Here is a 14,491-nt window from a genome sequence, read left to right as displayed (position 1 = left end):
TACTACAACAGGGTACATTAGGTCAGAGGCAAATTAATGGGTAAAAAGGTGGTGACCAGACACATGCGGCTGAAGATCCTGATCTGTTCAGCATCTATTCCATGAATGTTAGACAAACAACAAGAAAAAGAAGTTCTCAGTGAAGTAAATCCATTTTAACAGTGAAAACAAGCAACCCAGTGCAAGAATGACTATAAATGCACAAAGGCTTCATCAGCTTTTCTCTTCAAGTGCTGAAAGTGTATCTTCTGCACCATAAGCAGTCTGAGATAATCACCTGTGTTGTGTTGCCTACAGCTGATCTTTCCAATTAACTACTTTATCATCTTAAGCATCAAAGCTGATAGATCAGTAACACTATTTACACTGCCTATACTTTGACACGGTCATCTTAAATTACTGGCTCAGTCTCCCCATACAGTTACTGTAGTTTCTACGATCCAAAAATCAGACTCGCAAGAATTCAAAACAAGATTTTGTTAAAACAGATAGGCTTGCTCTTCTCCCAATCAGGAGGGGGAGCAGGGAACACCAGCACCTACCCAGCCTAAACTCCGTCCCTGGACCTTCTGGAAGCCAGTTCAGCCAGATGTAAAACAAGAACTGCCTTTCTACTTTATAACACTTCATCCTTCAACATTCATAGAAACCAGAAGTCCATGAAACCATTGTGTTTGCATGATAGCAGAACTGATAAAGATCCAGACTTTAAAATGTTGAGACTTTACATAGTACAGCAGTTACATTGCACATACACTGCACCCACTGGTTTCAGGACTTCAGAGCTACTAAGTCCAATGGGCTTTCTTTGCTCCTGAGATAACCAACTCTCTTGTCCCTGCAAAACACAATTCTCTTTCAGGAGGTGGGCAAACTAGTAGGGAATGTTACTCTCAACACCACAGTAAACCTTTTACCTAAATTAGGCAAGCCCTTGTGTTTTAATTAGGAACGGTATCACAAAGGAGACTCTAGCGTAAGTTGCACGTTCAGGTCTTTCAGAATTAATAAAGTATTCCTAATTCTCAGCACTTAAAAATGCATTAATAGTTCCAACAGCTTGTGCCTGACCTCACTGTTCCCTGTTGGTACAAACAAACCTTTTGTTGCTATCACCAGCGCCCACAACTATTGCAGGCTCCCTGAGTACAGGGCTCTGATTTGTTGTTCTTCAGCAACGGGATGTGCCAGACCCATCTGGACCAAAACTCAGACAGAGCTAGCACCACTCTCAGCATTCCTGCTGAGGACACAAGTTACTGTAGGAAGCTGTCAGCACGCATGCTGCTAGCCACACAACCCAGGACTTTAATGGCCCAAGCTGCATTTTGAACCGGGCAGCCTGGGATAGAGATCTGTCTGGGTTAACCCTGGATATCTGGCTATTATACTGACTAGCCGCCCCAACCCAGTCCCATTGTCCAACGTATAAAATCTTTCCATCCCTAACTGCTAACAGAACTAGTTTGCTATACACTTTGAGGCATTTACCTCTAGCCAACTGTCACTTCACAGTGAACCTGTGTCATCTGATAATTACTTCAGAAGTTATTTCTGTCTCACCTTTACCACCAGGTTGAGCACAGAATCTGGCAAGCTTCAGACAAGGCAACAGTATTTTGTTCAGTCTACTACTCAGGTGAATAATCAACCTCTCTGATGACGTAGTCATGGCCAGAAAGGCTGCAAGAAACATTAAGTTTAAGTAAACCTCAAAAATGTAAATGGAAACCATGAAAGCCCCAGAGCAAGATCAAATGGTCTAACCAGTGCAGATCCCAAGTTAACCTACTGTGTCTTACAGGAGAGGATTTCTGAAGCACTCAGCAACCAGATTCTGACCAGAACCTGATATACTGAATGTATTTTGGCCGCTGACCATTTTGAAAACCTGTCCTCAATGTCTCAAGTGATGCCTGATTTTCCAGACTCACTGAAAAATACGTGCTGAAGGCAATGGAGAATTTGAAGTCTTCAGTAAAATAAAAAGATTCTGTTAAATACTCATGTTTGGCAGTGCATAGGGGGTTTCTTCATTGTTTGTTTTGGGGAGGGGGTTGTAATAACTGAAACAATAGCCTCAGAAAGCACAGTCAATCTCAATATATTGCTTTCAAAACAGCAGCTCAGGAAATGTAACATTAGCTTGCTACATAGAGAGTTTATTTGCATCAGCCAGAACGCATTTTGTAAAACTACCTTGGATCTAAGAGTTGCATCCCTTAAAGTACAAATAAAAGCTTTAAAGCATAACACTAGTAGTGGGAAGAAAAAAAAAAAAAAAAAAAAAAAAACACCATACACAATCTCGAAACCAAAGGACAGTTATGTGAAACAAGCTTTCATTTTGAAAAAAAAAAATGAAAACTCTGATTCAGTTAAGAGATATCTAACAGAATAGCTCCAAAGTGTGTAACTTGATTCTTCATCTTTCTTTAAAAAAAAAATATTTATGTTTAGTCTGATGTGTAGTAATAACAGGCATTTGGCTTGTTCAGCTGTGGGCTCTGTTGAAGTTATATACTTATCCATGTTATACTTTCACACAATCATAACAAAGTCAGAGTAATAGGGCTAGCACTGAAATTTGAAGGGCTGCCCATCAAGAAGCCACAAGGAAAGAGGAATGTCTTGAGAAATTCAAGAAGGTTTCTTCACTGGTTTGGCAGGTTATTACCCAAGTGCACCAAGAAGCTCCAGGTCACACCACCTCAAGCAGGTGATGGGAGAGGAGAAGAAGAAGAGGTGCACCTAGTCATACCTGGTGGAACTGCCCTCACCTAGGGGCTCACAGATGAGGGCTCCCAAGAACTTCACTGCTTAAAGATGCACTGTTTAAAGCACTGGTTGGACTTTCTCTGGGGGTACACGTACTGGGTACAACACATCTTTCATCTCATCTGGTCACTCAGAACCTGACCAGCGGTATTTCAGAAGACTTTTCATTTCATTATTTGGTAAAGAAAGGGACACAGAAGCAAACAAGAAATCAAAGTTATTTTTCCTTATATCCAATCATTTTGCACTCCACAAAATTAATGCCTAGATAAACCTCCCTGTGTAAACCACAAGGAGAAAAAGATTAAGCCAACCAACATAAGTTACTTCACTTACACAGTCATATCCTTTCTCAACTAGAGGAGACCGTTTATCTCCACAGTGGGCTTTACTACCAAAAACCTAGAGGACTGGATTTCAGTAAATAGAATCTGTAAGAAACAGAGTTTCTATATAGATAATCCTGCTCTCTTCTGTGTCTGTTAGTAGCACTTTTGGAAGGATTTCCCTAACTTCCAACAACAGTAAGGTGTCACTCCTTCCCTTCCCAAATGTGATAACACAGGAACCTCAGTGTTCCCAGCTCCCAAAGTTCAGTTCCATACAGCTTTTACTACTTAACTGGAGGGAAGAATCTGTCCCACAGACATTAATATTTTGGTTTTAAAACAAGAAAAGCTTTGACACATAACAAACTGCTGAGTTTCAAAGCAATGAAATGTTTAGTTAGCATAACAGCAGAGATGACATCTATTTCAGTCAACCTAACTGAATATATAGACAATATAGACAACTATAAAGTGTCCTGCAACAATGACTAGCATGCAAAACTTAGACAACATATATCCTGGGTTATCTCAAACAGCTCTTTTTTGGCTAAGAAAGATGGAAATGGAAACTGTCAATGACTATCTATCCGTACTCACAACATGGCTTTCTAACAGATGAAAAAAATACGTAATCAAAGCAACAAAACAGCATACAGTCTATTTTCTGTTTGTTTTTTAAATGAATGTCAAATCATGCAACAAAATGATCACATGCATTTTCATGAAATGCCTCTACTGAACTTCCCTTCCCTTTATACAGAACATAAAGCTGTTTAGTGTATGTATGTACCTGGAGTTTCTGAATTAGCTCAGGAGGCACCAGATTTAGTAAGACTTGTTCTTCTTCAGCCAGCATCAAAAAATTGAAGCAAATATAGTGGAGCTGGCTGATAACAAGGAAGCTTTTGGCTAGACATACCTGATAAACCAGCATAGCATCAATAATTTCAATCAGGTCACAGAACTTTGTTTATTAAACACTGACCTCCACCTACATATATACATATAACTTTACATTTAACATAACTTTACCTCTCACTTACAAATTGGTATTTCAGAACTCAGCACAGATTTCACACAAGAAACAGGTTCCTACTTCCCAAGTCATATTTTGCTTAGTTTCCAAGATGGTGCATTGGTACAAGACCAACAGCCCCTCAGTTCCAGTGCTTACCTCCAATAATAGCTTACAGAAGACACGCTCAGTGTGCATTAAACATTACTGATACTATACTGACCCTAAACTGGGTAGTATTAGCTATCTCTGGAAACAGAGTAGATAATTACAACGGCTATCTGAAAACATACAGCCCATTATTTTATGTGAATAATTACTAATTACGAATGGATTCAAATATAACACATTAAAAGGTAGTATACACCATACTGGAAAAAAAGAGAAAATCTGACTTTAAGCAGCTGAATGAATAAAAAGAGAAAAAAACACCACACACTAACACTGCACCTGGCTTATTATAGGGCAATTTCTGCTGCAATTCTTTGAACCTACTGATGACAGAAACAATTTTTTCCAAAAAAAAAGTCAAATACGCAAAAATGAAAAAAAAAAATAAGAAAGAAGACATGAAGAAGAATGTCTAAGAAGAGTCTGTCTCTTTTCCCCATATATCATTAATTTTTCATTATGAAATCTAAGAATAAAGCATCTTAAACTTTAAGGTATTTAGATTTCCCCAGGGTTTAGGTGGGTAATGAAACAACTATTTTTCAATGTCTGCCTGCTGAGAGTAGATGATCTATGATGCTTCCAAACTAAGGATTGCAAAACATGAAATAAATCCACCAAACAAGCATAAAATGAAAAATCATACACAGCAGCACCAGGTCACCAGGCCTTTATGGTCAGGCATATTTGCCACAGTCCTTGAGGCCACATGCAGCTTTTTACTCTTTCATTACTACAGAGGATCGCCATACACAAAGCACAAAGAACACATCCCTCAGAAACAATCTTGGAGCCTTTCTGGCCAGCAAATTCTGCATTTCTATGTACTTAGTTGGCTAACTGGAGGTCTAGGGGCATCACTGATGGTGGTAGTGGTGGGAAATCAGTCAGAGGATTTTGCCTGGGAAAGCAACCCACTGAAAGGAGCAAGGCAGCTAATTCCATAGAAGTTACAAAACAAACAGAGCTCCTCTACTCAGGGGACTCCTGATGACAGGATATATTCCTTAGAAACTGCCCTCGAGCAAGTCTTGCCAAACAGAAAGTTCTAACAAGAGTCAGCACTTTCAAAGGGTGAAGGTGCCCCGCAGTACAGGTGTCTTTGAGCACTGCCAGAGGACACGGCCAAGCACAAGAGCAGCGTTTTCTCACTCATGCTTGCAAACACAGGATTCTGGGGGCAGAGCTGGCATGCAGGTGCTTTACAAGCCCTACTCTTCAGTGTGCTGTGTACTGTTCCTTTCTAAACTTAATCCGCCATGGCACTTTCAAGCATAAAAGGAAAATCAATTCTATTCAGGACAAGGTCTGTCTGATTTCTCATTGGTGCCTGGAGTCCCAACAACAAAAAAAGAAGCCTAAATCAAACATTTGGAAGCAACAGCTACCCAATTATAATTGTCATAAAAATGGAAACAGTTTATTCATAGAAGAGTTAGTCTGCTGGAAACCCTTTAATCACGATATATGTACACCTAAAATGGCACAATTTAGCTTGAAGAAGCCCATTTCGAAAGATAAATATGAAACACTGGTTAACATCCACACACACCTCTGCATCATAGTATTCTACTACAATTACTCCGAAACCTGAAAAATCCTAGTGATATTATTCTTAATAATGCATTACTACAGCCCAAGGAATATACAATAGGAAAGGGAACAGGAGAGAAGCGGTAAGATTGAGGCTAGCTTCACCTTACCCAGCACTCACTGAATGCCAGCAAGCCACCGATACATGCTTACTCAGACAAGAGCACAAAAAAACTGCCTAAGAAAAAGCTACATAAGAAACTAAAGAATATAATTGTACATAATGCCAAATAATCTCTGTATGTGACAGGGGAAGCGCAGAGTGAGATGGTTATCTTTAGTGGGAAAGAGTACTGGACATTACCCACTGGTTTAGGTTTCTGGTAACAGCTGTTTACAGTGGGCAGGTCTTGAGCCACCATAAAGGTGGCTCATATGATGCAGCCTGTTACAGTTGCTGAGGTGAGCCTGTCAAACTTAAAATAGTGACTCTTACAGGAGCGGTACAAATGCACTTCGTTAACACGCTCACTGCTGGAATCCCAAGTGACATGCGCTTAAGCACCTATGTTTCACCGACGTGTTGACATGGGAGCCAGCAATAGAGCTGCCAGCATGGCTGACGTTCAACAATTTCTCTCCCTCTCAAGCCAAATCTGTGGGAAGGCCTAAGAATGGCAGCTGTCTTTCTGTCCTAAGACATGCATTCTAGCTGATTTCCATCTCTACTTGTTATTTAATTGGAGCTGGGGCTTTTAAAACCAATCTTAGAGGTATTTTGCCAGTAGCTTTCCAGTAGGAGTCACGCTTTAAACATGATCTGAATAGTTATCTTGACTCTTGAATTCATGTCTTCTTACCTGATAACATATTATCTGTTTTTATTGAAGGAAACTTCAAAGTCATTTCATGTTTGTGCCTGTGAATCATCAGATGATCCTCTGTTGGAAAACGCTGTCAGGCAAACAGAGAGAGAAAGAGAGAGGAAGAGGGGGGAAAAAAGAAAAAAAGAATTTAATTCTCTAATAAACTTTTGGCATTGGACAGAATTTCAAAAACGAGAGGGAGAAAGAAAAGCATCCGGCCAGAAGTGCATCCAAATGGCACAGGAACAGCCACAGAACATTTGAAAACGCAAGTGAGTATGAATGACAAATATCTGTACTCTACTTAGAAACATATTTGCTTCAGTGCTCTCTGGGCTTGCAAACAGCAAGGTGTCACACATTTGCTGGAAAAAGCTGCAAGACCAAGTGTTGGTTGGGCTCTAAGGGTCTCAGACACTGGCTCCAGCTACTACAGCCTCACAAGTCACCACGTGCTTGAGGATCTGCGATAACTGCTGTTGTGTATGCTCTTAGCCCATGGCAAACACAAAGTAATGCAGCATATCTTCAATCACTTTACTGGATTTTTTCTGCTTTTGTGTCTTTCTGCAACCTATATCTGCCAACCAGCAATAAAAATAATCAAAGAAGCCAGCCTTCACCTACCCAAAAGCATTCAGGCAAAATGCATCTTTATTTTTGGAAACCTCTGATACTTTGACTTGATTGAAACTGGCATTGCAATGGTGCTCCATATCTAATGACTATTTATGACTCTTTATGGTACTAAATTAACTTCCTTTCCTTTGTCAAGCAGCGAGAGTGGAGAGCCGTGCTTTGTAAGAAATTAATCAGTGTGCTAAGTTTCTTTTGCAGTCTGATAGCAGACATATAACAAACAGCTGCTTTTGAACAAGATGAAGAGACAAGTTTGAGTAAATGCACAAGCACTTGCACACTTGGGCAATAAAAGCAGACTGATTCTGTTAAGTTTCTTTAACCAAAAGGTGCATACATAAACCTTTGCTACAAACTACCATAACAGTCTTATCAGGGTTATTTCAGGACTAGCAAAGGCCAAGAGATGCATCACCCTGGCTTAGGGAAGTGGGAGGAAAAAAATTTATCTAAAGCAGCTTTTTTTAAAGCAATAGGTACATAGGAGACTGTCAAAAACTGGCAATAATAGAGTTAAAGTGACTTAATGCTTTCAACACAGTATATTCTTGGCTAAGTGACTTTGCTTGTGGCTATAGCATAAATAATTCCAGTACGTTACACCTTTGGAGAACCTCTCTAAACCCACAGACAAAGCAGCATAAATAATGGGAATGAATTTTTGGGGGCAGGGAGAAAAAAATCCCAAAGACCTTTTCCTCACTGTGAAATCCTGGTTCATTGCTTACTCATCTGGAATAAATGCAGCACTAGAAATTCATGTTAAGAACAAAGGGAATTTGTGAAAGACCTTGCTCAATGGAATTGTAAGAAAACACGTTTCTTCTCGTGGAAACAGATTTTCCTTCATGGACACCATGCTCTGTTTTCAGAGTGAAATCAGCCAGCTTAAAGATGGTGTGGGGTGACTGAGGAGAAGCTATTGAGGCCTCCAGTTCAGATTTCTGCGTCTTTTTTTGTAAGTCCACTTTCTTCCTTGTGCAGAAGATCAACTCCCTCAGCCCTTAAATACATGTCTGCACTGGCTGATGGAGAAGCAAGACCCCAAACAGCTTAGCCGGACAGCAGTGCTACAGCACACACTCCTGTCAAGTCCTTTGCAATAAACAGAGGTCATGTTTTGAAGTGCGAAATTAAATGTTTAAGATGAAGTCACACCTACACCAAACCTGGCCTCTGAACACCTAAATGAGCTTGTTTGGATCAGCTTTCCTCCCATGGAGGAAATTAAACAGCTGACGCAGAAACACTCAAGTCCACTGATTTCAGTGGAAGTTAGTTTTAAGATTCAACAAAAAAAAAAATGTAAATAAAATTTGACTGTAAAATTCAGATACTTTTATTCAGCCTCTGTGACAGACTGGTGAAAGTGCATGCGGAGGTCTGAAGTGACAAATCCTCAGTCAGAGGAACAACCCAAAAGATGCACTCCCACACTCATGGAAAGGCTCCCACTCAGTAAAACAGCAAAGCTGCTCAGCCAGTTGTTGACTGGACCTCAGGCTTCTCCCTTTCCTTATTTCAGCTCCTGGTGAAATCAACACCTACACTCTAGTAACAGTCACCCATCGTTCCACCACAAGAACCTCAAGGGCTGTAAAAATATTAGCCAGCTGAGAACTCCCAGCGTACAGTTAACAGGGGGAAATATTATCCTCATTAAAAGAGAAGGACTCTGGGCAATGGGAAGCTAAATCTCTCAAAAACACATGCATACAGGAAGCCTCTGACAAAAGCCCAAAAGATGCCTTTGCCTGAAGATTTTACTTGCAAACTGTTGTCACTAAACGAAATTAGCGTCCGAAGCACATGGAACTTCCCTCATCACTTCATGTGGGGGGAAACTTCCCTCACCACTGCAAAATCATTAAAAAAAACATATAAATCCTAATTCAAAATCTCAGCAGGTAAAATCCTTGTCACTTCAGGTTTCTAAAGATCATTAAACATCTAATATTATGGGTCAGATTATACCCTCAGAGCCATATGGCAGATCACCAGCCAATAAGAATCCCAAGTGTACATCCTGGGGTAGATTTTATCTACAGGCTGCATTTTCTGCTGGGGATACTTAGTAGGAAGATGCCTCCAATATTTTTTTAATTCTTTTAAAAAAGCTAATATGATATCACTGTATTTAAGTATTATGAAAAAAAAAAATCAGGAGGGTTAACGCATTCAATAGGAAACATAATATGTTCCATCATATATCTAAGCAGAAGAAGTGTGTCCTGCCTAGTGTGTCCTCTCTCGCTAGCCACTAAAGGAATTTGCAATACCTGGCTTGAAATACTAGGCTTGGGGATGAGGGAAGGCACAGAAGCAGCTTGAGAAGCACTTTTACCAATGCACTTTTGACCAGCTTTTGTATTTGCTTTAAATATTTTGCAATAATATCTTGTGAGGTAAGGAGAGAATCAAGGAGGGGAAAGACTTTAAAAAAATAAAATAAAAAAACCAACCCGACACACATATTATTAGACATGTGTTAATATATCAGGAGGCATTATACAAGCCAGAGCTAGTGCTGAGGACTCAATTAATATCATCACTGACTCCACTCACCTGTGAGCAGCCTGGGGCACTGCAGACAAAAGGCCTCTCCTGCTCCAAGTTCATCTTTGATTCCTCATAAATCTACATGTTAAAATGGGGAGGGGGAAAGAAAGGGAACCTATGAATATATACGTTCTAAACTTCACAGATACATGCAACATACAATCGTCACTGTTTGTGCTTTTATTTCAAACTCCCCAAACAGACCAGAACAAGTTTTCATCCTCAGAGTACTAAATTTGCTAATATTCAGCAGGCTCCCTACAGTCTAAGTTCTTATTACTCCTTCCTGAGCACATATTTACTTTGAAGGAAGAAAAAAAACTCAAACCATTAGGCTTTCACAGCAGAAATCTGCCTCAGAAAAAAGCATATGTTGTGTTGTTATTAGATAAGACTGTGTCTGCTCAGAAATATCTCAAATTAAGGGGTTTTACCTTTCCTCCTTCAGTTCCTGCTGAACAACATTAAAACCAGACATCTAGGTTACTTCTGAGAAAGAACTCACTTTTTGAAGTTCTTCATCCATGCGGTTCGATATTAGTAACTGAAATACATGCTCTCTATACACACAAGATAAGTGTGCATCCCCATCCTTTAAAAGGTCAACTAGATCCTCAGAAGCTGAAGAAGCGAAGTTTTGCCTAAAACTGCAGCTTCCCCATAGCAGTTCCAGTCCTGTGACCTTGAACTAAAGCCTGTGGGAGAGCTCCCAGGTCTCAAATAAAACCAGCAGGAAGAAACATTTGCCCTCAGAACACAGTAACGCAGCTGAATTCGGGTCAATATTATGGCAGCGTCCCTGACCAGCATCAACAAAAATCAGATTTTAGTAATGTTCTAGGACGTAAAACAAATAAGTCACTTCTTTCAGAAATATTTTGAGCCTGTTGGTACAGCTGGCACTACAAGCTAGAATATAATAGCTGACCCATCTTAAAGCACAACACATGACTTCTGCTCACAGCATACCTCAAATCCCTTAGAATTCAGCCTCACCGCAGCCCCACGTAGACAAATACCCGAGTTGTATATGCTTGAGGTTTTTCATAAACCAAAGACAAATATTTTGCTTGAGAAGCAGAATTTTATTTTAAAGCTACAAAAATCTACAGAAGCACAAGTGCTAAAATTGCTCCACCCTGTTGTAATTTTTTTAAGCTACAATTCATTGCTTCCTATTATCAGGAATATCTTTACCATGCTTACACTTGTTATTAGAAAAGCTTTATTTTCAGAAGAGCTGCTACTATCCCCTGCAAACAATAAATACATTGTCAACCTGAACATCAGTCAGACCTGTGCTTATAGCAGTTATTTTCAGTACCCTAAGTTCTCAAAAAAAAAAAACAACTTTCAGACAATAACTTTTTCTTTTTAATTAAAATTCATTCTGGTGGATAGCATTAGCCTGACAGAATATTTTCCTGCTTATAACCTCACCTCCTACCAAAAACCAAACCAAACAACAAAAAAAAAAAAGCAGATTACCCTTTACCCGTCTCCACCAACTCCCAGAAGCAGCCTCCAGAAGTGAAGAACTTCTATTTATATTTGCCCTTTAACCTCTACAAGGACATTACCCACTAAAGGTGATAATTAGCATCAACTGATTTTCTTGATGTGGATATGTCTACCAACACCTGGTCCAAGACAAGTGATTTATTGCACTAACTACAATCAGGTGTCAAGAAATACCCTAACTCAGGACTAACCTATCTGTCTACACAAGGCTAGAACTGAAATAACTAAAATTGTACCTGATTTACTCCTTTAAGATTATTCATATCCTGTTTTGATTTAACTTACAGCTATGTTAAACTGAAATAAGATACTCATAATCAGAAATGAAAGAGTATGTTCACATAAAGGTTTATACCAAAATAACTAAAGGTGTTAAATTACTTCTAATTTCAGTAATTTCGGTTCCAGACTGTGCATAGACATTTTCAGAGGTGAAGCAATAAAAATGCTCTGAATTACACTATCCTGTCTGAAAGAAACAAGCAGCAGAGAGATAACCGGCTAAACAAACAAAACCCCCGCAAAAAAACAAAACCAAAACCTCCAGCTAAGTTTGATTTTTAAATCCACCTCTATTTATGGGATGTGACCCCAGGATGTTGTCTTTCCTAAAGACCTTTCCACAGAGAAAAAAAAAAAAAAAGCTATGCGTAGATAATGAAAGGCTTTATCTGATATCTCAATTACTCCTGCAACTGAAGCACTGCCAAAGGTTTCTGTTACCCCCTTTCTCCCCTCCTCGGGGAGAGTGACAACTGCATTTTCAATAGCAGAAAAACGGATGAGACCCAGTTAAAGAAAACAAGAGAGCAACAATTCTGGTCCCAAGTGTCCAAGTGAATTTCAAAACATTACCAGCAATTATTATTTGGGGCTTGTTTTCTTATTGCTTATTGCAAGTCTAAGACTTCCCTCCCCACCCTGAGCTTGAACTTTAGTCCCTAAATCCATTGGTTCGTGCTCTGATAACAATTAGATGATTCTCTAGGTTATCTGGATAGATAAACATGGACAAAGCACCAAAATAACATACTGGATGAGGACTAGAATCCTGAGCGTGGGGATCAACTCCAGGAAAACATGGACTTGCGTTTGATTCTCAGTACTTGCAAAAGGTTTCAAATTCAACATCTAGTCGGTTACCACAAATGTACAAGCAACTGCTGGTTCCCAGGAGAATCACTCTTCTTTGCAGACTATCTGCAAATACTAAACTTTAAAAAAAAAAAAAAAAATCCAGAATGTCTATATCATGTGTGCCTTCCAGGATACTGTCTAGCACAACTTCACCCATATAACATGTTACCAGATAGTACAATGCCCTCAGAACACATTGAACATGCAGAATTCGTATTTACATGTGATGTTATGACCACGGTTGAGACTATAGTATTATTGACTTTCTTACAATAGTAAATGAGTGAAAGAGGCTGCCTACAGTTTTTGAGAGGGTGCCTGGTGCTCGGCTGTCTTATGGCAGTAATTCAAGCTTTATGCTTGAACGTTGACCAGAAACAAGCAGCTGAAAATCTGGGCTGTGAGTGTGAATCTCCTGCATCCCCAGTTCCTGCTGAACCCCCCAAGAGCTGCGGATGCACAAGCGACGCAGGATCTCACCACAGGTTTGCAGCAGGACGGCAGCTCTCAGCAATAGAGGTTTTTTTGGTTGCACACAGCACAGTTTGCATGGCATCCTTTTTGAGACACAGGCATGCATCCGCCATCCTTCAGTCCAGGATACAGCCAGCCGTGCACAGCCTCTGGCACACAGCTCACCTCGCACAGCTCACGCACATTGCTGGGCCACACAGCCCACGTCTCCTTTTTCCACAGTGCGTGCAGGTGGTTCAGCACACATGAAGGAAATAACGCAACCAATGGCAACATTTCGACTTCACCTAATAAAAATAAATCACAAGAACCTTTCCATCTAAACTAAGGTGCTTATTAACCTTTGAGATCTTGAAAATTCAAATTACACTCGTGCACCTTTCATAGGACTACATACAAGTGCTTCAAATTAATGCACATGAAGAATATCAGGGAAATCTATGATGACTGAAAAGTTAAAAAATCACTCAGGCCTGAATTTTTTTACTTCTGTTATCAATAGCTTAATTTATTGCAACTTTGTGACCTCTTCGAAGAAACTAACAAGGATTATAAATATAAGCGAGCATTAATATTGATATGTCAGCATTAGTTCTGTTATTATTAACAATAGGCCTGAGTGCATTATGCAGCAGAAAAGGGGGCTGAATTTTAATAGACATGTTAACAACATCTGTCAGCATTTATTGCCCTATTGTGACCACGTAAAGAGCCTTATTGGCAGAACGTCTAAGTGAGGAAATCTGCTACACTGTTGTAGCCTGCCATTCTCCTGAAATATCAGTCTGCTTAGGAGAAGTTAAGGTATTCTGATTTGAAAAATAAATTTAAAAAATACAGAAGAAACATAGAAGACTTCTCCAAGCCATGTCACATGAAAGAGAAACAAGTTAAGTTCTGCAGCAGGCCAAGATTTTCTTCCATTCCTTTCTGCATAAGATACTTCTAAACGTTTTTATAATAATTAATAAAACTGAAGCCCACAGCGAGGAATGCAAGAACATAACAAACGAATAAAATGCAAACAAAAGAAACAAAACCACCCTCAGAACACAGCAACAAACTACATCCCCTCTCAGCAGCATTCAGTGGGAAGTACCCTGCATCCTCAGGCTCCTCAAGCCAATTTTGCAGAGCCCCATGATCACCCTTTCTGAATCAGAAAAATAGTTCTAACATCTAACACCAAGAAAGCACGCTCCTTTCTGTGTCTCTCTCCCCCTTTTTAAACTCAGCAGTAATCTTATTGCCTTACTGGTAAAAACATCAAGCAGGCTTGTTTCCTGTTTCAATGTTATTCTTGAAGTGGGCTGCAGTAAGAATCTGATTTTCATTGGGCTATTATTATTTGCAGCTGCGCGACCTTTTTAACCCTCTTTTAAAAGTGACATTTCAGCCTTCAACCTCAAGCTGTCTAAATGTTGCAAGGCTTTCAGTCCTCTGATTAACAGTGAAAAAGAACCGATGGG

The 14,491-nt window shown here is 39.7% G+C and overlaps 1 protein-coding gene across 3 annotated transcripts in view; it reads right to left on the bottom strand.

The window, feature by feature from the left end:
- The window catches only part of CREB5 (cAMP responsive element binding protein 5), a 230,319-nt gene extending 216,030 nt beyond the window's left edge, over positions 1 to 14,289 (bottom strand). Inside the window, exons 1-3 of one of the 3 annotated variants that reach the window (XM_086614780.1) lie at positions 14,278 to 14,289; positions 9,897 to 9,968; positions 6,687 to 6,780 (exon numbers count right to left, since the gene is read on the bottom strand). In XM_086614780.1, the coding sequence (XP_086470906.1) occupies positions 6,687 to 6,780; positions 9,897 to 9,968; positions 14,278 to 14,289 (178 nt within the window). Of the gene's footprint in view, positions 1 to 3,615; positions 3,655 to 6,686; positions 6,781 to 9,896; positions 9,969 to 14,277 lie in introns of those variants that run through there. The other 2 variants (XM_086614781.1, XM_086614782.1) reach the window with 2 other exon arrangements.
- Positions 14,290 to 14,491: the final 202 nt, after the last annotated feature.

Source organism: Tauraco erythrolophus, chromosome 7, assembly GCF_009769465.1.
Source record: "Tauraco erythrolophus isolate bTauEry1 chromosome 7, bTauEry1.pri, whole genome shotgun sequence".
NCBI classification, from domain to species: domain Eukaryota; kingdom Metazoa; phylum Chordata; class Aves; order Musophagiformes; family Musophagidae; genus Tauraco; species Tauraco erythrolophus.
The sequence above is the reverse complement of the archived record's forward strand: the minus strand, read 5'-3'. Positions and strand labels throughout refer to the sequence as shown.